The sequence below is a fragment of the Podarcis raffonei genome, chromosome 1 (genome assembly GCF_027172205.1).
Source record: "Podarcis raffonei isolate rPodRaf1 chromosome 1, rPodRaf1.pri, whole genome shotgun sequence".
Classification (NCBI taxonomy): Eukaryota; Metazoa; Chordata; class Lepidosauria; order Squamata; family Lacertidae; genus Podarcis; species Podarcis raffonei.
In genome coordinates, this window is record NC_070602.1 from 40,711,537 (window position 1) to 40,734,365 (window position 22,829).

General features: G+C 41.5%; 1 protein-coding gene across 1 annotated transcript in view; it reads right to left on the reverse strand.

The window, feature by feature from the left end:
• Positions 1-22,829, reverse strand: part of FMN1 (formin 1) — a 110,279-nt gene that overhangs the window by 51,328 nt on the left and 36,122 nt on the right. Inside the window, exons 4-7 of the mRNA XM_053381935.1 lie at positions 20,072-20,769; positions 16,819-16,969; positions 9,426-9,513; positions 553-614 (exon numbers count right to left, since the gene is read on the reverse strand). Coding sequence (XP_053237910.1) covers positions 553-614; positions 9,426-9,513; positions 16,819-16,969; positions 20,072-20,769 — 999 coding nt within the window. The remainder of the gene's footprint in view (positions 1-552; positions 615-9,425; positions 9,514-16,818; positions 16,970-20,071; positions 20,770-22,829) is intronic.

Genomic DNA, 22,829 nt, shown 5'->3' on the forward strand with positions numbered 1-22,829 from the left:
GTGCCAGTTATAGCGGGAGCCAATTACAGTGGGGTTCAAATGATATACTCAAACACTGAAAGAACACAAGGCCAGGAGAGGGGGTTGAGCAGAATTGCATAGACTGGTCCTGCTCCTTTTTACCAGTGCCTACAGAAGGCAACCAGCCACCGGTGTATTTTGGCTGGCATGTGAAGGAGTTGTACTGATGTCTGCAGGCGGTGCTCTGTATGTACTCTGTGTTCCTCCCAAGCAATGTTAGCCATCATATGAACCCTCAACTCTTGCTCTGCATGTGAATATTGTACAAGTATGGCATTACCGGAGGAAAGAATGCAAAACGAAAATGAAGGACTATAGAATATTGAAATGTCTGAACAAAACAAGAACTGTATCTCAAGGTGGATTCAACCAGACATCTATTACTAAAGACAATGGGGGGAAACCTGCATTTCTGTTGCAGAAAGACGGCATTTGGATAAAGAGAACATGGGACATGAAGGTGGGATATGTGCCCACAGCTCACTTTCTATTTGTGAACTAGCAGTGTGGAACTGACCCTTTTATACTTACGTTCTCATACAGTGCTTCCAGCGTTTCTAAGTCGACGATGGAATGATCCACATTTAGTATAGCTGTAGAAAATATAAAATCATAAATTAGATAATATGTCACAACTGGGTTTGTTGGCTAATCTGTTGCCACAAACAGCAAAGAAAAAAAACTGGGGAATGTGTTAGCTTTCATGTGAACGTTTCTCCCATGCAGGCTTACACATAGCTATGAGTTAAGACACTGAAAGAAGGTGGCTGCTGTCCTCTCTACGCAGACATTTTTCATTGACCTTTTTCTATGGAGTTTGGTTTACTAGTTGACTCTTTTAGACTACTGATGGTGTGGCAGGTAAAGAGAATGGTGTAAAAAGACAAAATGTGCTCTTGTATGAAAGAGTTTCTGTTAGCACATTGGCTTTTACTGTAATGTGGGGGATATTTCAATTCCATGTAATCAGAAGTGAAACTAATATGGACGCAACCAATTCATCATGCCAGCATCTATGGCTATTTTTACTGATCACATTTTCTACAATAAGAGGAAATTCGAATTAAATGTAAAAGAAAGAAGAGGGTTGGCATTTTGATAGCTATGGCATCATGAGGATGACATGAAAAACTTGTATGCATGAATAGCACCAATTCCACAAAAAATCTCTGTGCGGAAGCGCCTTTTGTATGTAATATCACAGAAACCCATGAAAGGCTTTCATTTATTCCAAAAACAAATTATTATTTATAAAACCCACAAATGTAAGTATCCCAGGCATAACATTTCAGTTTGCATCTTAAAGAGAAATTGTTTGCTTAAATTAAAACAGTAGGAATATTAATAACTTTGACTACCAGCTATGATTCTGCATCTGCTGAAGGTTAATAGCTGGTATCTTGATTTCTGCTGCACATATTGCCTTACCTATAAAAGGAGAAGTGACCACTCACAGCTGAACAGTTTAAAAGCTCTTGCTGAGTTTTGTTTTTTTCTGTGATGTTTGAGAGAGGCAAGACAAGCATCTTTAAATAATTATTTAAAAGTAATAAGGTTGCTCCCCCTTCTACCTCTAACCCCATGATTTTACATTGTGAAATTAACCAGCAGGCTAGTAAATTTTCTCTGTGGCAGGCTAATTAATTCTATTAAAAGGTCCAATGACATTTAGAATGCTTTAAAATTCTGCTTGTCAGTTATGATTCTGTGCCTAACTTGGAAACAAAGGTGGTTAGGGAAAAGGTAAATATTATGAATGGCAAATATAAGATCTTAACAACCATGGGAAATGATTGTCACTGAACTTTATTTAAAATCTACAATGCATTCAGATCCAGAGTTGCATACACGGTACATATATCTACTCTGTGGAAAAGACCCTGATGTTGGGAAAGATGGAGGGCACAAGGAGAAGGGGACGTCAGAGGACGAGATGGTTGGACAGTGTTCTCGGAGCTACCAGCATGAGTTTGACCAAACTGTGGGAGGCAGTGGAAGACAGGAGTGCCTGGCGTGCTCTGGTCCATGGGGTCACGAAGAGTCGGACACGACTAAACGACTCAACAACAACAACATATATCTAGTGCCTTTGTGAACAGGGTTTCCCATTTACTTCAATAAAGGGAACAGCTCTGCTCATGCATCCTTTAAAATGGAAGAAGCCACCTTTCTATTAAGGTGAATCACAGAATTGTAGAATTGGGAGGTGCCCTGAGAGTCATCGCGTCAATTCCCTGCAATGCAGGAATCTCAGCTAAAGCATCCATGACAGATAGCCAGACAACCTCTGCTTAGAAACCTTCAATGAAAGAGAGAGTCCACCACCTTTTGAGGGAGTCCATTCCACTGCTGAATGGCTGTTACTGTCAGAAAAAATTGGACTGAGCTTCTAGGAATGCATACATTGGTCAGACCAAAACTGACCTAGGTGTGAATGTTAATGTTAATGTCAAAGTTTATGTTTAGTTTAATCAGAGTGTGAGATGTTCGCAGTGCAGACTTTTGCCCCCTCCCCGGCAAAATTTGTAGATCCAGCACGGCTTACTCCTGCCTTTGTCACTCAAACGACACACATACAGCCTACATATCAAATGCTGCTTGATTCTTCCTCTCTCCCCCGGCCCCCATATTTTGGGTGAGTTGCAAGCCACCTCCACCTGACCTTTGGCAAGTCTCACCTCCCACTGCAGAGTTGCGATAAGAGAAAGTATCTTGCAACCGTCCTGTAATGGAATGGGCTGTTCCATTTCAGGCCAGAGGTGGGGCTACTTCAATGACCCCATCGGTCCTTCTCCCAGGCCTCACCAAACATTCCATTGCATATGAAAGTCTCATGCTCCATTGACCTGCATGCAGATCAGTTACATTTTTAAGCACTAGAATCCCCCACAAATATCCTAAAAAGAGGATTAGATAATTATCTTTATCCTAAAAATATTTTTGTGCACATGAAATAAGACCCAGTTTAGAACAGAGACTCTTGTCTTTTATGATAACTTTTATCTTTCCACCCCCACAGTTACCTGAGCGCAGACTGCAGGCGGTGAAGCCTGAGAACCTGGTGACTCGGCGGGCACCATTTGCGCCCCCCGACCTGCGAAGGAGCCTTTTTAAAGGCTTCGGAACGGGGGACGGGGTGAGCGGCGCGGTGCTGAGAGTCGACTGCTTCTCCTGCGGAGTGAAGCCGCATTGCCATGGCCGGAGAGCGCTGACTTCTTCTTGTGAGTAATTGGACTTTAAAGTACAGAAATTGGATTTGCAAAGAAAAATTTGGAAGGGAACTTGGGTCGACTTTAGAAAAAGGTTTTAAGAATGAGTACTGATGTATAAATATTGATGTTTATAAGGTAAAGTTGGCTTTTTTAAAATGAACTAAATAGAAAAAGGTAAAAAATTAGGGACAAGAACTTGCTGAACTAACAATTTGAATTGGAATATAAGAAGGGGAGGTGTGGGGAAGTCAGGGAAATATGTTATAGAAAAATAAGGATTGTGAACTCTATGTGTTTTTAAACTTCTTTGTTTTTCCTTTTTGATTTTTTTAATGTATTAAAGTGGAAAATTTCAATAAATATCTTAAAAAACAACAACAGACTGCAACATTTGGCTGCAGGGCCCCTGCCTGAATTCACCAAGGTGAGATTATTGCAGCAAAGCCTAACACATTTAGAAACTGGATTCCAAAGCAGCTGCTAAAACCTCATTTTTATGTTTAATCTTGGTGAGCCGTCCTTCTTACACTGTCAGTTTGGTTAGGATATCTCAGCTACACCTCACAATATGTCGAAAGGAAATAGATGCATGCTGTGAGGAGCTGGTAATTTTATTGGGTTCCTCTACCTTTAAAAATCTGTTACTAGGACAAGTCTGGTTTCTGGACTCCTTTTTTGTAGGGAAATTGAGGCAAACGTTTTTATGTGGCCCTATGGTGTCTGCTCACAACAAGAAGAATTTATATACATAAGGATAATTAGCACAGTATTGCGCCCATTAGGATAAAATAACCGTCAGCAGGGACAAAAAGCAGATCAGCACCATGCATTGAGCCTAAGTGCCGCACATAAAAATACTTGCTAACTGCATTACACAAGACGGCAGCAGGACAATAAACTTACTATAAAAACAACTTTGCATATATACCGGTATACACACACACACACACACACACATACACACACACACTTTATATCTAAAATTTCACTATTTTTTCATACCTGCATTTCCCGCCCCCTTCCCCCCCAAAACAGTGTGAACATTGTATTGATAGAACAAGATTTAAGGAAGCCTAATAATTAATTTGAGAGTATATAAAGCTGTGGGCATTTGTAGTTCTTAAAGATTTAAGTCTAAATAGTCCTCTAAATTAAGAAAGCTTTAACTAGCAGAAATTCTGCTCACATGAGAGACTGGCGGCTTCCAAAAAGCAAATATTCTAAGTAATTACTCCCACAAAATAATAATTTTACTACATTCATTTCCTTCCTTTCCTCCAAGAAGCTCAAAATAGTGTACAGTGAGTGGTACCTCAGTTTTCGAATGTAATCCGTTCCGGAAGACGGTTTGAGTTCTGAAATGTTCGAAAACTGTAAACTAAACAGCCGACAGCTAGGCCTCAGGATCTTGCACTCAGCGGAAGCTGCGTGGCATGTTCGACTTCCGAGGCGTGTTTGAAAACCGAAGCACTTACTTCTGGGTTTACGGCGTTCATAAACTGAAATGTTCGTCAACGGAGACGTTCGAAAACCAAGGTACCACTGTATATGGTTCTCCCTCTCCACATTTTATCCTCACAATAACCCTGTGAGGTAGGTTAGGCTGAGAGTTGGTGACTGGACCAAGATCACCCAGGGAGCTTCTCTCTGGTCTCTTAGGTGAGGTCCAGGTCCGACACTCCAAACACTATGCCATTTTGGCTATCAAATTACCTATTTTATATACCAGAATTACAGTACTATCTGGTACTGAAGACAAACACAGATATTTTTTTTAATTGTTGGCATGGGATAAATCCTACACTGATAAATAAATTAACAGATCCAGCCTCTTTATTTCAGATGCATAAGCTCCTCAAAAAGCTCCCTCTACTATTTGACTGTCATGCAAAAATGCTGTAAGATTAATGAGGCAGAAAAGCAGTCTGGGTATAAAAGTGGGCTTAGAAGGTTAGGAAAGCTCAACTGCTGCATGAAGTCATGAGCAAAAGACTCGGGCAACTCATGTTAACCTAACCACATCAGGCTTGGTGCCCGTAGGCAGATTCACAAAAACCATATGCTGCAAATTATCCAGAACAAAGGAAATAACGTTTAAAGGAAATTGTTTCCCAACTTCTGAGTTGTATATTAGAGCTTGCTCCGTATTATATCGACAACACACACACACACACACACACACACACACAGAGAGAGAGAGAGAGAGAGAGAGAGAGAGAGAGAGAAAGAGAGAGAGAAGTTATATACTATAAAAGTGACATAGTTTTTAACTTCTGCATACAGTAATCTGTTACCAAAATCAGCAGCTCCTTATCAATCATATTCATGCAATACAGCTGTTGAATGATTTTCTCATGTGTCTTCCATAACCAGCAAAATCACAAATTATCCAGGGCTTTTTCATATGCCAGAGAAAATATTCTCAGTACAAAATTCACTCAATAGTTTCACTAAACAGGGTAGAACTGAGATGCATATATGTCTTCACGGCTGCCAGTTTTCCTGACCTTGTAACTGGATAGATATTTGACATGAGGCAAAGAATAAACTTTGCATGAACTTGTTACAAGAAAAGTTGAAAAGTAATTTACCATTCCCCCCCCCCCCCACAAATTGCTAAGGAGATGACCTCTCTAGAACTTTGAATGCATATATAATTTGGTGGTACTGTGCAATTATTGTTGTTATTATGTTAAACTCTTACATTGGCTAGGCAGCAAAGGGCATGATTTTGCATGAATGAAACCCCAGAATCAATTCTCCAAGTTTGGTCTCCCAATAAAAGACTTTGGGACGCAGAGTCATGAAAATCCTTCGCTTGAGATCACTGAATGTTTCTGACAGAACTCACAATACTGGGCTAAATGGGACACTGACGACACTTAGTGAAAAGCACCTTCTTATATTAAAAATATTGCTTTGCCAACTAATGTGAAGGCAGGCTTCAAAATGTGGCTTTCTGTTTCGCCTTCTTAAAAAGCTTATTGAATTACTTGAACCATGGCACATCAAAGGGTGGTTGCAAGATGATGGGCTGTGGAAAGAGGGTTGTAGCTAAGGCTTTGAGGAAAGGTATTGTTTGCAGGACGTTATGTATGCCTTTAACGTAGAAGAAACTGCTTGAAGAACCTTCCACTCAATTTGGGGGTGTGGCAGTCTCTCAAACATCCATTCTCACTAGGAACAAAAATCAGCAAAGCTCTTGGGTAATCTGCAGCTAACAGAGCCTTATTTAAACAGCAAAGAGTGCTATGGAAAAGTTGTGCCTGGGCCAAATTACAGGGAAATGATTCGCTGTGCACCCTCACCAACACCATCAGTATAAAATGTAACAGAGGCTTTGGCTGAGATCACACCATACATTAAAAGCACATTTCCCCATACAAAGAATCACTAGAACTGTAGTTTACCCTGCACAGAGCTACAATTCCCAGCATATACTTTAAGTGTATGGTGTGTGTATGCAGCCTCGGTCAGCGATGTGCTGTTTTGTGCTGTAGCTGCACAGCAGCCATGCTGGAAGGAAGAAGCCTGACGAAGCTTCTGCTGACATTCATACACTACGAAGGAGGTGAAAGTTCCAATAGCCTGGGTCTCAAATGAACTTCTGTGGGAGTGAATGATGGGGTACCTAATAAAGAAAGGATCCTGACAAACCCCTGGTGTTCCATGCTGTCCTTGGAATGAGCACTTATTAAAAATTTGCAAATACTTCTAAGCAGCATTTTGGGATTTCCTATAGGTATCAATTATTTTCCAAGAAGGAGACCTACAAGGTCATTCTGTATGTCAACAAAGATATATAAGTAGTGAAAAGCACTTTGATTCCAGTCAATAATGGTGTTGAGGAGACAGAGGTCTGGGAATGCCCAGCCTAGAAAGAAGCAATGACATGCTAATATATATTTGCTTTTTATGAGACAAATCCCCTATTTTAATCTGGCACAGAAAGGTTTTGATTTTCTTCCAACAGGGAGCTCAAACTACACCACAAGGTGACAAAACCAGTCTCTGTGCTTAATATTGTTGCCTTTTGTCCAGCAACGATAGCGCCGTTCTACCTTTTCAGGAAGAGAAAATGTCACCCTCTCCTAAGAAACATCTGTGGATGATTCCTCCTGCAAATGTGGCGGTCCTCAATTTGTTGGCTAGTAATCAAATGCAAACCAAACCATATGTGTGCCAGATGTACAGAGCTACACATACTGCCATTGCTAGACAACATGAAAACTGCCAAGTATGTCAGTTGCTGGGCTTAGACACAGCCAAAGGTGGAAATCTCTCAAGGCAAAAATCCTACACCACCCTGAGATACCATTACATTGTCTTCCTATTGCTTCTCTTTTATCTTCTCCTTAGTTTTGCATGGACATCTGCGGATGCGTTAGGTTTTCTGAGCAGAAAGAGTGTCACGTTGATGCAAGCTCAGAGGTTATTTAAAAATAATTTCTTCAGGCACTATGGCTTGGATCCAGACATGTCTTTGCAGAAGCAGAAGGGCCAAGTTCCCCATTCTGTTGCAGCACCCCTCCCTGTTCCAGTCCCATCACACTCTGTACTAAATGTTCCCTCAGTCTTCAGGGGCAGCAGCTGAGTCGTGAACCAGGAGAACCCCGGTTGCATGAGTAGAATTCCAACTATCTATTTCTGGACCCAACCTTTCATTCGAATTTTATTTTTCTGTCATCAGTTGATGACATTGGAATTACATACAATAACAGCTTATCTCTGTATTTGGGGAGGGGTTGTGGGTCAGTGGTCCTATGAAACAATATGCTGGGACAGGTGCATGCACACCTGACCTTGCTGTCACTACCTTGACTCACTCTACAGCTATCCTAACACGTGCCAGCAGCAGGGGATACAATTGTCTCTGTCTCACCTCTCATGAGCAGACATTGGCTGACAAGACTGGAGATGATGATGATGATGTTTGTTCCTATGCTCTGGTAAGCTGTAATCCCATCCCTCCCAGTCCTAGCACACCAAGAACTACTGAAATTACATCTTAAAATCAGAAAACTCAAAAATTTAATTTGTTGATTTGCCAATGAGCTTGCTGCTTTGCTGCTCCTTCGTAGTACGGAATACTGCAAGAGGGTTGAAACTAGGCATCTCTACAAGACAGCCACTTTAGGTGTAACACAGCCAATTTCTAGGACAGGAGTGCCTACTTTCTCTCAAGCAAGCAATTATACAAATGTGTGAAATAATTTACATCTTTCTTATGAGAAAAGGCTAGGCATGTTTAGGAATTTAAGAAAAATGGCAACTAAGGCAGATATTTATAGTGTTATGCATGGTGCAGTGGTACCTCAGGTTAAGTACTTAATTCGTTCCGGAGGTCCGTTCTTAACCTGAAACTGTTCTTCACCTGAAGCACCACTTTAGCTAATGGGGCCTCCCGCTGCCGCCGGAGCACGATTTCTGTTCTCATCCTGAAACAAAGTTCTTAACCCGAGGTACTATTTCTGGTTTAGCAGGTCTGTAACCTGAAGCGTATGTAACCTGAAGCGTATGTAACCCGAGGTACCACTGTATAGGGGTCCTCGTGGGGCAGCAATAAAACTGCTATGGTTTCCGATTGGATGAGGGACTGAATGTTGAGATTCTTGCATTGCAGGGGAATGGACTAGATGACACTTAAGATGTTTCCCAATGCTACAATTTTATTATTCTATGTATAGGAAAAGTCAGAATAGACAGCATTAGTCTCCTTTTCTCATAGCACTACAATTTGAGACCCCTTAATGGAATTGATTGGCAGCGGACTGAGAACATACAAAAAAATCCCACCCCATACTTCTTCATACATAATCAGTTTGTGAAATTCATTGCCGTGGGATCAATGATCACTAGCTTAGATTTTAAAGTGGACTAGAGGAGTAAGTGGCAGATATGGTGCAGCAACAGCTGAATGCTAGGGCTGCCAAGTGGAACTTCCAATTCAGAGCCAGTGTGCCTATGAATTCCAATTGCAGGGGTGGGAAGCAAGCAGAAGGAAAAGTTATTGCCTATTTCATGTTTCCTGGAAGAATCTGGCTGGTCCCTGTGCAAAACATGATGCTGAACAAGAGGGATGCACAGCTATAGAATGTAAAATATGCACCTGAAGGTTATTTTATTATTATTAACTTACTTCTGAAAACATTCCATGCACAAGGTTCCTTGTAAGATGCAAGCAACACTCACCTTGTTGTATGTCCTTCATCTCCAAATGTAAACTGGAAATCAAAATTCCTACAGTCTGAGATCTCTTTCCATCCAACAGTTTGATAATCTGGAAATAAAAATAGTTGGTCATACTTAAATGTCCAAATAAATGTGAAATGTAAAGCAAGCCAACATTTTTTTAAAAGTGACTTATATGTGACTTCCTTTCCCCTTCATCTTTCATGGTATTTTCTTTTTTTAAAACTGTATGCCAGGAATAGATGATAATATGAAAAGTCAGATTGCTGTGAGGGGGAAAAGCCTACACACAGTTCTGTGAATCCAACAGTAATGAGAGCTTTACAACCATTATTGAAATCCAGCAAATAAGTGTAACCTAGAATTATTTCTAATTCATTTTTATGGCACTATGTATCTGCCTATAGAACGGGAAAATAAAATCTATGTATACTTTCCAAGAAAAAAAATCACCTTTACCTGCCACCAATTTTAAAGGTGTGTGCGTAACTCTTCCACTTAGATTTCTGACTTGGATTAGGGCTGACCCAATACATTTTGTTTCTTCAGAGTGAAAGACAAAATGGCACCTCCTCCTGTTTCACATACAGAAAGCTACTATGTTGGCAGTTGGATCTTACTTTGATGTTGGAAAAGGACAGTGTCCTCTGCTACAGCTAAGGGTGGCTAGCTCTCTTAGGAGGCACAGGGGATGTTGTGTGGCACACACAATTCTGCTCTTTGACACTTAGCCAACATCTCTCACCTCCCAGCATCTGCTGCCTGAGACGAATGCCTCACTCTGCATAATGGTAGGGCTGGCCCTGACAGATTCAGATGTGCGGGGCCTATACTGTTAAGATTCCTGCTCCGTGATTGCAGTCTTGGGATTGTTGTCTATCACATGATGGTGTAGGTTTTCACTACACAGAGTGGGAAGTGACAGAGACAGGATGTTCGTGTTCCGGTGTTCCGTAAAGTGGGACTATTCTCCTTTGTTCTTTCTCTTTGCTGTCTGATGCTAGCAAGAGAAGGAGCCATGTTGCAGTGCCCCGTGTGTGTTTATATGTAAATAAAGTAGTCAAAATGCTGAGTTGCTGAGGACTGTTATGCAAGCTGCAAAGACTCTGAGGATCCTTAAGTGTGCCGATATCTGTTGGCATCAGTCACTGTGATGTTTGGGCAGAAGAAAGCTTTTGAAGCTCCCAAACAATAGACCAGGAGGGAGAGAACATACCAGTCGGGTATGTGTCTCTGCCAGGGTCCTACTCAAGAGTAGGATGGGCTCCTGACATATACCTGTCTATGTAGAAATAAATGTCGTTGAATTCAACGAGACATACACTCAGGTAAGTGTGTATAGGACAGCAGTCTAAATTAGTTTAATTTCAGTTCCCTTAACTGCTCCTACAGATTTCAACAGGACTTAAAAGTTGAACCAACTTAGTCTGTACCCAATGCCAATGGGATTTAAATCTACTTAACTTTGGCTGTAACGTGCCCAGTTTCAATTCTTAGAATAAAAGTATGATGGATGCTCAGAGATTTTCTGAACTCATGTCTACAAAATAATGGGTGCATATTTTTTGGTCTCCATTCACTATTTTTTAAAACAACAAAACAATTTTTAATAACAAAAAATTTGAGGGACAGAAGAAAATTTACCATAGAGTAAATCTACTAGTCAAACAGAAGTTTGTCACAGACATTTCTGAAGTTATAAATGTTATTTGATGAACTTGGCAGCAGATTAAATTCTAATAGGGGTAATTAAAGGCTTAAGTAGAGTGCAATTTGTATAGCATTCACTGACCTCCAGGCTGACCCTTTTCAGAGGAAAATTCATAGGCTGTCATAAACCCCATTAGGCATGCCTAGTTTGAGGCAAAACCTTTCCAGACGACACCTCATACCGGCAATATTACATCTGAAACTACTACATTTGTAGGTACGCTCTAAAGATCAGGTTAGCTCGCACAACTTTGCTACTCCAGTATCTTATTTTAAACTGAAAATGCCTTTAATATTACATAATTTAAAACTATTAGAGAGAGGTTCACTTCAGAACAAAACAAGCTTTATATTTATAGCCTTTTATGGGAAGAAAGTACATATGGTCACAATTATAAATGCCAAACTAGACTCTGGCTACCTGAAATAGTCTGAGCAAAATGATCAAAAATCCTGTAGGGCTGAAATTTGTCACACTGGATAACAAAATTGTTAAGTCAAGAGAATAAAGGCCTACCTAGGGCACACTGGCTTTCTGTTAGCCTTGAGTAGTAGCTGAACTCTTACTGGGAAGTAAAGAGCAGTACAGTGACTGACTGGCAGGCAGATGAGCGCTGTTGTCCCAACATGCTATTTGCTGTTGAATCAAGGGGCATACTGCCTTTGATACTGGAGGTAGTGCAGAGTATTTTAACGTCCATAGACTTATCCCCCTTTAAAGACATCTAAGTTGCCAGCTATCACAAATGCTGCATTCAGTAATGGGGTTTATTGCATTAGTTTTACTGGTTATAATGCTGGCGCTTCTTGTCCTGATTTTAATGTTCCTTTTACAGCTCAGTATTTTTGTATGTGTTGGAACAGCTTTTTTAATAAGACACTCCACCACGTGTCAGGCTAAAATTTAAACAGCAGGAAATAACTTTACAACAGGTTACCACCCCAAATTTTTGTTACTTGAAATTGCAATGCAAAACCGCTCTCGTGGTATTCTGTGTTAACGGGATTGCAAAACAGATCCACCCCCCCCCCACAAACGACTGACGTAGAAATTAGTAGTAGGCCTCTCTACCTGATTTCCAAAAGTGGCTTTTACATCATGTGAGAGATCACATAAAACGTAGACACTATCAGGTAAGTAAACATTGGGAAAACAGTGCAGTCTTGACTGCAGTCTAAGTGGTAGAGAATTCAATAATAATAATAATAATAATAATAATAATAATAATAATAATAATAATTTATTTATACCCTGCACATCTGGCTGGGTTTCCCCAGCCACTCTGGGTGGCTCCCAGGAGAATTAAAAGCACAATATGTGTGGTACGTCCTTTCATATGCCCCAAATCTTCCAACATTCCATTTCACTGAATGATGCCACCTACTGCTATTATAGAAAAAAAATATCTCTGTCGTCTTTCTCTACACCATGCATCATTTTTTATACCTCTGTGATCTCCCTCCTTCTCTCCTCTGTAACCACCAAGCTGAATGCAGCCCAACAGGCATGTGCACTGCTTGCTTGGAACTGCAGAAAAAGTGATTTGTCAAGCACCTTGCAAGCCCTAATGCACTGACTGCTGAGAAGCAGCTTTTATCTTGGTGGATCACAGATTCAGTGGGTATGCACTAAATTAAGGTTTGGAAAGACCAGATTGTTCCATCTGGCCCCAGCTAGTGAAAGATGCTTCGAGCTCCCAGAAGTACGCACTTTGCGCACAGATGACAGTAGTATGTAAGCAACCAACTTCCTAGCTGTTGCCAGTTGATGATAACGATACGCCAGCTGGCAGGATACGCCTAAGCAACAGACATGGCAGCAAACTGTCTGCCTCTTCTCTGGTTACTAAATATACCAAGGAAATAGATGCAGTATCTCCAGAGCCTGCGACAAGAATGTAAATGCTGCGATCCCATGCTTCATCTTTCCTTTGTATAAACACGGGGATTGTCACAGCCAATGCAAGCCTTGGTCATGTTAGTACTAAAAGTAAAAATTCAAAAATAACATCCCTCCTTCCGAACCATGCTGCAAGCCGATGCTCACAGGAGCAGGAATTAGGAAAATGGTGCTCCCTCCGAAATCCACCACCTGCAGCAAAAGCTTACACTCACTATGTCAGACCAGTCTGTAGCAGAATTTCACTGGGTCAGCATGTCAGACACTCAAAAACTATCCAGAGAAAGAGTTCTTTGTAGGGATATCGCGGAGTGGGGTCCGGAGGGAGCACACTTCCCCACCAGCAGGCAGCCATGTCTGCCTGCACGCGTGACCTTGGGGTGCAGGGAAACCCCCCCCCAGACAAGCCACAGCTGTCTGTACATCGTTCCACCCATGTCTGACCTTTTGCGGTCTCAGAGTCAGCGGTGTCCTGTCTTTAAGTTTTTCCACGAGACTTTTGTCTCCTACGTCATACATTGAGCAAGGGGAAAATGATGCTGTGGAACAGGTGCCAAAATAACTTTGTACCACCCCACGATTTCAGGACGGAAGATGTGTAAAGGTCACAGCCCAAAAATGTATTTGCCTAGCTTGCATGTTTGTCTCAATAAAAAGAGGCTCCACAGGAATGGTGGTAGCTCGCTTGCTCGCTTCAGACCACCTGTGCGCAGCTCACATCATGATCAACACCTGTCTTGGGCCTTCACTTCAGTTCTTCTCTGAAAGTAAAGGACAATTCTCACACATATATTGTTTTTTTAAATGATTATCAAGCTTGTTAACCTGGGCTCAGAATATGCTTGCAGTGAACAGGTCCTGCGAGTGATATTGTGATTTTGGAACTCTAACATGTAGTCAGTAGAGAGAAGAATAACCACTTATGGCACAACAACAGGGGTGCAATTACCAGGGGCACAAAAGGATACAGGCCCTTTGACAAGCTACTCACTTGTATGAGTTCACAGTGAGTATATTCTGAATCAGGATTGAAAGGATGGAATCACAAGCATGCACATTGCATGAAATGGCCCATTATTTGTTCCAAATAAGTCAGTGAGCAATATATTTAGGAATGGGACCTTTACAAAATAAATAATACTTATAATACTATATTATTATTTGTTGGTAATCCTTATTGTGAATTCCACTAATAAACAGATTACATTAGTCTTAATGGTCTTAATGTTGTGTAAATATATTTAGGATTGGCAGCATTCTTATAACATTCTGACCCAGGATGGTGTAACACCGAATTATGAAGTCATCTTTTCAAGAATCGTGGAATGCTGTAATTGTTACTATTATCATCTCACAATTACAAAATAGGCAAAAACATAAAAAACCCTGATGACAGATATATCCTCTTTTTAAAACCACTCTCATTCAAAAATATTGACACTCATAGTAAATGAGAACATGTGCTAAAAATTACTTGAAATGAGTTAGAGATAATGGACAACAGAAAAGCCATTATCTTCAGTGGGTTTCTTTTTCTGACTTTGATATGATAATCATAGCACTAAAGAGCCAAAGGTGATTAATGGAGTCTTATTTAGATCATGCAGATGACACAAATTATGTGACATTTACCCCTTGACTTTGTAGGAAGAAAATATAACGGCATCAAATTGAATGTTAGCATCCACAAGAATCATTAATATCCAGTAGATATAGAAAAAATAAATAATACTGTGAATATTCAAATGTAAAAATCCTACTCTCTATACATTTTTCATTCCACACATGGGACAGCCATCAAGTTTGCTACAAATACAATGGCTTTAACCCCTATGCCTCTTGCCACAAAGCGTGAACGACAGGCATGTTTACTAAAGCATGCATCTGGGAGCCCTGATTGGCTACAGCTCCACAACGTGTTATATAAGTGTTTGTGGTTGTATGCCTATTATTCACATTTTATGTGAGTATGTGGTGGCAAATATCAGTACAGTATCAGTGCACCTTGGCAACACGATAGTTGTGTAGAGAAAGGGTAAAAGGGTGGGGGGGTAAAGGACCCCTGGACGATTAAGACCAGTCAAAGGCGACTATGGGGTGCGGCGCTCATCTTTCTTTCAGGCCGAGGGAGCAGGTGTTTGTCCACAGACAGCTGTCCAGGTCATGTGGGTAGCATGACTAAACCGCTTCTGGTGCAACAGAACACCGTGATGAGTGCCAGAGCACACAGAAACGCCGTTTACCTTCCCGCCACAGCGGTACCTATTTATCTACTTGCACTGGCGTGCTTTCGAACTGCTAGATTGCAGGAGCTGGGACAGAGCAATGGGAGCTCACCACCATCATGCAGATTCGAACTGGTGACCTTCCAATCGGCAAATCTGAGAAGCTCAGTGGTTTAGACCACAGTACCACCCACATTCCAGATTCTAGGACCCCATTCTATGATGCCTGATCATTAACTGAACTTCAAAGTGTACAGACATATTTATTTAATGCTTTCAAGAAGAGAATTTTCCCAAAGTGGCTTAATATTTGCATATATACTCTGATGTGAACTAGGCTCTTTGGGTGTGGGTAGAATCAACGAACTGGACCATAAAGAAGGCTGATCGCCGAAGAATTGATGCTTTTGAATTATGGTGCTGGAGGAGACTCTTGAGAGTCCCATGGACTGCAAGAAGATCAAACCTCTCCATTCTTAAGGAAATCAGCCCTGAGTTCTCACTGGAAGGACAGATCGTAAAACTGAGGCTCCAATTCTTTGGCCACCTCATGAGAAGAGAAGACTCCCTGGAAAAGGCCCTGATGTTGGGAAAGATTGAGGGCACAAGGAGAAGGGGACGACAGAGGACGAGATGGTTGGACACTGTTCTTGAAGCTACAAACATGAGTCTGACCAAACTGCGGGAGGCAGTGGAAGACAGGAGTGCCTGGCGTGCTCTGGTCCACGGGGTCACGAAGAGTCGGACACGACTAAACGACTAAACAACAACAAGAATCAACGAAACAGATCTCCATGCATTCAGACACTCAAGTTGGGTATCAATGAGAAATGAAGTCTATTAGCATGGAGAAGAAAAGGTGTCTGCTCTGCCCTGTTACCGTGCTCTTTCGGTATCGCCCCAGCCAGCAGCGGCCTTTGTGGAGCCGCAAGGTCACCCTCCTGACACCATTGTTGCTGTAGCTTACCTGGATAGGATTCGGGTAGGGAAAGATGGTGGATAGGTCAGGGCTGCACAATGACACTGGTGGAGCAGGCCAGTGTGCCCACACAATCTCATCCTCGCTGCTGCCCTCTCCTGCACCAGCCCCATCAAATTAAGCTGCAGTGACATTATTGTAGGGAGGATGGCTCCCCACCAGCACACAGATTGCTCCTGGCCCCAGCTGAACATGAATTGGGGTCTAGGCTTGTGTGTGGTGCTAATGGTTATGCTCCGTTTTAATGGAGTTCTCAAGACATTAATAAGAATGTGACAGAATTCCAGCATGAATTTTAGACACAGCCATGCTTGTGTCAAAACCTATTGTCAAACCTTCAAAGCAAGTTGGAAGACAATTCAATCCCAGGTGTGGGCAATCATTGAAAAGAAAAATCTCAGCCTAAACAATGACAGATTGGGGCCACCACATATAAGATCTGTCATTTGAAGATCCTTTTGTATTTCATTGTTCTTGTTGTATTACTGAAACCTAAAATGCATATAAGAAAGATACTCAATAAAAACCTAGATTATTATTATCTAAAAAGATTAAGTTAAGGTTGCAATGCAGTGATACCTTTTTGGCTTTTGTTTTCTTTTCATAAGACTCTGCTAATGGCTTTTTCTTTTCCTGAGCTGTTTCTTTGGAGAATAAGTATTCAAATTCACTGGCATCACATATGTCAGGCTCTTCCAAAGAATCCCACAGAGTTGGTGCCGTGTTTTGACTAAAATTGGAAAAAGGCAAAATAAAGTTACCACAATGTCTCTTTCAAAGTTACTTACTTACTTTACCACATATTTAAAACTCCATCAATATTTAGTACATCTGCCTTTGGACTGGCCTACTATTTAGAAAGAAGTTCCATACCCAAATCTTTATACTGCTCAATACACTGTTTTGTAATCCTGTCTTCCCCTACCTGGAACCTTCCAGATGTTGCTGGACTGCAACTCCCACCATCCCTGACTAATTGCTATGGTGTCTGGGGCTGATGGGAGTTGGAGTCCAACGACATCTAGAAGCCATCAAACTGGGGAAGGTTAGCATATTCAATGTGTTTTCCTCACCGCGGCATAGATTGTGTAGCTTTTCAACACACAGATTGTGTATTACTTATTATTTTAAATTATTTGCATGGACTCAAGATTGCAGGTGATCTGACAAGTATTCTGAACATATACAAAATAATGGGGAGGGGATTCTAGGCAGAATGCAAGCACAACCTAGCCAAATATTGACAGTATCTTCCATATTCGCTTCTTCATATTAATACTACAGTTAGTATTACCACTGAATGGTGAGATCTATAATTTAAAAAACAATCTCATTTTAATGTTTCATTCTCTGCTTTGAGAATCTTTAGTAACAAAAGAGATTAGATTGCTTTTCTTTGGCAACTACCGATTCTTAATAAGAAAATTATCTCTTGGTTTTATTAGTAGCAGCTGGTATTTTCCCTCCAGCAGGTGTCACTCACATGACATTTTATTCCTACTTGTCATTTCATATCAAGTCTCACCTCCCCCCCCCCCGCTAAATTCCCATTAAAAATAAAAAATCAAGGCTCACAGAATAAGCAATATTCAGAAATGAAAGTATCAGATCTGGTCACATCTTCTACAATGCACACAGATTCGAGTAAACCTTATAACTAAAAACGCAGATGAAGAAAATGTTATAAATGCTACTTTTAATATAGTACCACATTTAGTTATAGAATGGTGCTTGGGCTATATCAACTGAGTTACTGACGAAGACATACTCTTAACCAACTTCCACAACAGATAGAAAACAGAAATTTCGCAATGGGGGAAAGACATTTTTAATGTCTCTCCCTCAACATTTGGGCACATAAACCTGGTTCAGACATCTTAATCTGATCCTGGCTTCCTATCTAGGTTTGTCAGCAGTGATCAACCCACGCTTTCTCAGTGTGGATACCCTTCCTTCCTTCCTTGGAGGTTTTTAAGCAGAGGTCGGATGGCCATTTGTACTGGATGCCTTAGCTGAGATTCCAGCATTGCAGGGGGTTGGACTAGATGACCCTTGGTCCCCTTCCAACTCTAAGATCCTATGAAAAAATAGCGGTAGCCAGGACAGAAACACTAAAGCCAGACATACACAGGGAGGAGGGAAGGGGAGCAGAGAGCTCATGCGTACAGAAAAAAAGAAGTTCCAAATAAGGATATGGTGTTATTGTTGTTTGTTATTTGATCTCTATTAATTCATAGTCCACTCTTTTGTCTTCATCAAGCTAAGCAAAGAATAAGAAGAAGAAAAAATAATAATAGAGAAAGTGGGCAGGCAAGGGCAGGAGAGCTGTCTGTCTAGGGTGAGTGGGAGGACATTTCATCACAAACTTAGGGGCAATACAACGGTCATCACTGCACTTTAGAATGCTAACCCTACATCAACTTACATATAAGGCATTCCTTCGTATAAATTCTAGGAATTTTACTATACAGTAATCAGTACTTGGTGGAGAGATGTATTTCCAGGCAAGTAAAATTATGTCACTTACCGACTTGCGCTTAGATTGCGCTTAGCTAATTAGTAAAAGTTATGTCACTTAGGTTCCTGCTAGCTCGGTGGGGCTTTCCCCTCCTTCTTCCCACTGTGCCTCACTCAAATCTACTCTGGAGCGACAGGTGAGCCCCCTGAACAGAGCTTGGGAGGGACAGGGGGGACTGTTCGGGCAAGCAGAAATGCTTGTGCTGATTGAACAATAAGTGTGTGACACTGAATTCCTCCCTGGGACTGCAATCCTGTGCAAATCAGTGGGGATTATTGCTGAGAAGCATGCACAGGATTGTAAAGCCCTGACTTTTGATGATGCCATTAAGACCAGATCCCTTACTAGGTAAGTGTGAGGTGTGTTGTTCTAGCCTAGAGAAACATAACATTTCTCTTTCTAAACAAAGTGCAGGAGCTAGAACCAAAGGTTGGTGGGCGGGGGGTTGACTAGGACTGATCACACATCCACTGTTGGGGACACGTGTGCTGCCTTGCTCCCATGACAGCCAGTGCATGTGACACTGGCATGCCTGTAATGTGCATGCATCATACTGGCATGCCCATGGCATGCTGACGTCACTCGCACACATTGCTGGTGCATGCTGTGTGCCACATGTCCACACCATCACATCGCAGGAGAGTGCCGACGTGACACAAACATGCCCCATGGCATGCACACATGGCCAAATGGAATCTGGGTGGGGCAGCCCCTTCATTTAAAATTTGTGGGTGCTCAGGAACCCAGGGCTCCCCATAGTCGGTGTTTGGGGCTATCTGCTGCCACTGCACAGGTATTAGGCCTACAATGTGGTTCATACAGAAGCAGGCTAAAGTTGACTCCACTAGTTCTTTGTATGTACCACTAAGCTGCATTTAATTGGCATGGCAGGAAGAGCAGTCAAGCATCTGAGCTGCAGTGATATAGGCTACTGGAAAGCCAATGGCCTTCCGCTGTGTCTTAGGCCCTTAAGGATTATCATATGAGCTAATCTGATGGCAGAGTATCTCCAGGACCAGGTTCTTTGTAACTCATGCCTCTAGCAGTACTAAAAATACTGCATGTCAAGTCATATTACTCTATTTGTGTGTGCCACAGGGCACAGTTCTGAACAAGAATGTTAGACAGATAATGGAACTTTTGAAAAAGGCTACTCCCTAGCAGTAAACCATCCTTTTTAAAAAAATCTACATTTCAAAACCTGAGTTGAGTATTTTTTTATATTTCTGCAATGTAATCTCTTTTTGCTTTAGTTGATCTTGAAATACTGCACATAGGTTTCCACTATTAAATAAGAGGGAAGCATAACTTTACCTGCTGTCTTGTATTTGTATTCTGGTCCAATAAAGTGGCTTCATAGGGCAGGCAGGTTCGATGGCAGGCTTTCGAGGACCTTGGCTTGATGACAATGTGCTGCTGAAAAGGAAACTGGATCCAGGAGGTGGTGGTGGAGGTGGAGGAGGAGGAGGACCTGCTCCTGATGGAGAAAATCCTGGTGGGGGAGGGGGAGGAGGCGGTGGTAACTGACCTGCAAAAGCTGCAGGAAGTGGAGGTGGAGGAGGAGGAGGATGGGGAGATCCCATGCCTGGTGATAATGTTGGGGGTGGAGGGATTGAACCAGGAAGAGGTGGTGGCGGTGGTGGTGGTGGTGGAAACATCTGAGATACAGCACTCCCTGAGGCATGGCCATTATTGTCCGATGTGAGTGAAACACTATTATTCAAACAAGGTATAGTCAGCTTTTTAGGTATTGTTTGGTTATTTTTGACTGTCCGGCTTTCATCTTCACTTGGCTTTATAAAAGTTTCTCTGTCGGTTTGTATACATACAGTTCTGTATGTCTTTGGTGGGTGATCATCTTCAGTCGATACACAGGCATCCTTTGCTTCCTCGCTTCTCCTGTATAATGTATTTTCCAGTTCATTTTCCAAATTTGCAATGACTTCCTCGAGCTTTGCTATGGATGACGCGTGCTCTCCTCGAATATGAAAGACCCTGAGTTCAAACTCGGACTGTGAACAAATAATGAAAAGTCACCGTTTAAGAAGCATAACTGCAATTGCCATGAAACGTACAGTGCAAGCCTGTGCTTGCTTTCTCAGAAATAAATCCCACTGAACTCACAGGGACCTACTTAGTATGCATAGCACTGCAGCCTTAATTGCCTTAGTTATTGTGTGTAATGCCTGCAATCACTTATAGTGACACTGTCTTATTACCTAAGAGGGAAATTAGGTCTGACACTACGGCTGGGCAGTATCTGTTTTTCAACATGATATATTACCAGCGAAACATTGCGATATATCACGATGTCTGAAATAAGGATGGAGGCATGTAGAGGCACTGGCTGGCTTCACGGTTTTTCCCGCATTGTGATTTTTGCCGGCCCCTGCTCTTGTGATTCGCTGTCTCCTGCAGGAGGCAGGGGAGAGTTGAGCCAGCAGAGTTAACAGGGGCTGCAGGAATTGAGAATCATTGGCTGGCTTCACAGTTTTTCCTACATTGTGATTTTTGCATAACAAAACACACACATCATGATTTGCGATAAACGGCCTGGTCAAAAATTATGAAACCGATATATCACGATATGGACTTCAAACCAGATTTAGATGATATATCGATATATTGGCCAGCCCTATCTGACTCACATCAGTGAAAAGCAAGACAAGTTACATGTAAGAAGGAAAATGCATATGCTAAGCTACATAAGAACCTAAGAAGAGCCCTGGCTGGAACATACCAGTGGCCTATCTAGTCCAGTATCCTGTTCTCACAGTGGTCAACCAGATGCCTATGGGAAGCCCAAAAGCAAGACCTGAGCACAACAACACATACCTACAATTCCCATCAACTGGGATTTAGAGACATACCACTACATAAGCACACTTTGATAGACAAATTCATGGAGGATACGCCTACATCTCAGTACATATATTAGTTATTGTACACTATTGGCCCTGCCTTTTCTTCCTTTTGAACTACTTCTATACCAGTGATTCATGCCACTGACTATTTCCATTTTAGGAGTTAACAAGGGGGTTTTCAAGATAATTAACAGTGGTGTGAAGAAGCTGTCTCCCCTGCTTCCACTGTGGGGCTGTTGAATAGTAGGCAATCTGGTAACACTGTTGGGGAGAAGCTGCCATCATCATAAGAACTGCTGTACGGAAGGACAGAACAATCATTGCTGTCACTGTCTCAAGCCTGGCCTGTCTTTTTTATTTTTACATTTTTAATGTAATGTAATAAAATAATGTATTTTATTTTTAAAAAAGAAAAAAAAGCCCCACAAAATCATGACATTCAAGTTGGTTATTGAATTTTTCTGTCACAGTCTGTGTTTCTGGGAATTAACAGAAATTGTTTATTATTCATTTAAACCACACACCAGAAATGAGACTTAAAATCAGGCTGGAGAGTGACAAAGTATAATCTGCAGGGGACTTCATCAAAGCAAAGTATGAGCAGCCCTGAAAGGGAGTTATCAGGGAAGGACCCTGAGCACCTGGATGTAGAAGATCAACGAAGTCTGGCTTGTCTTGGGAGATCCTTGTGCACATTTGCAGCTCTAGTACAGTTCCCAGCCCCTAACCTTTGCTCGCTTCTTTGGTAAACACTTTGAGGTCCACATACATGTGCTAGCAATAGCCATTTGAGGAAAGATTTTGAGAAGGGGAAAGGTCTGCAAGCCTATTTTCCTGAAAAACAAGTTAGTGTCTACCATTGGTAGAGAGACCCTCCCCTTGCCTGTGTAAGCTGTTTACCCATCTACATCCTGGGAGAAGTCTCTATTTTGTTTTTCTTATACCATGACTACTGAAAATAAAACACACTCTCCCAAAACTAATATGCAAACATGAGTCTTCTTAGTATCTTTTATACAGGGAATTAGACTTTGCAGGGGTCAGTTTTGAAGTTTTATTTATAGAAGCATATAGTCATGTATGTGCAAATGGTTTTTGTACTTTGTAAACTGCTTGGAAGCTTGTTTTAGCATTAAACAGTATATAAAGTAAGTAAGTAGGTAAACTAATGAAGAAAATGGTTTCACTGCTCAATACCAGAAACATGA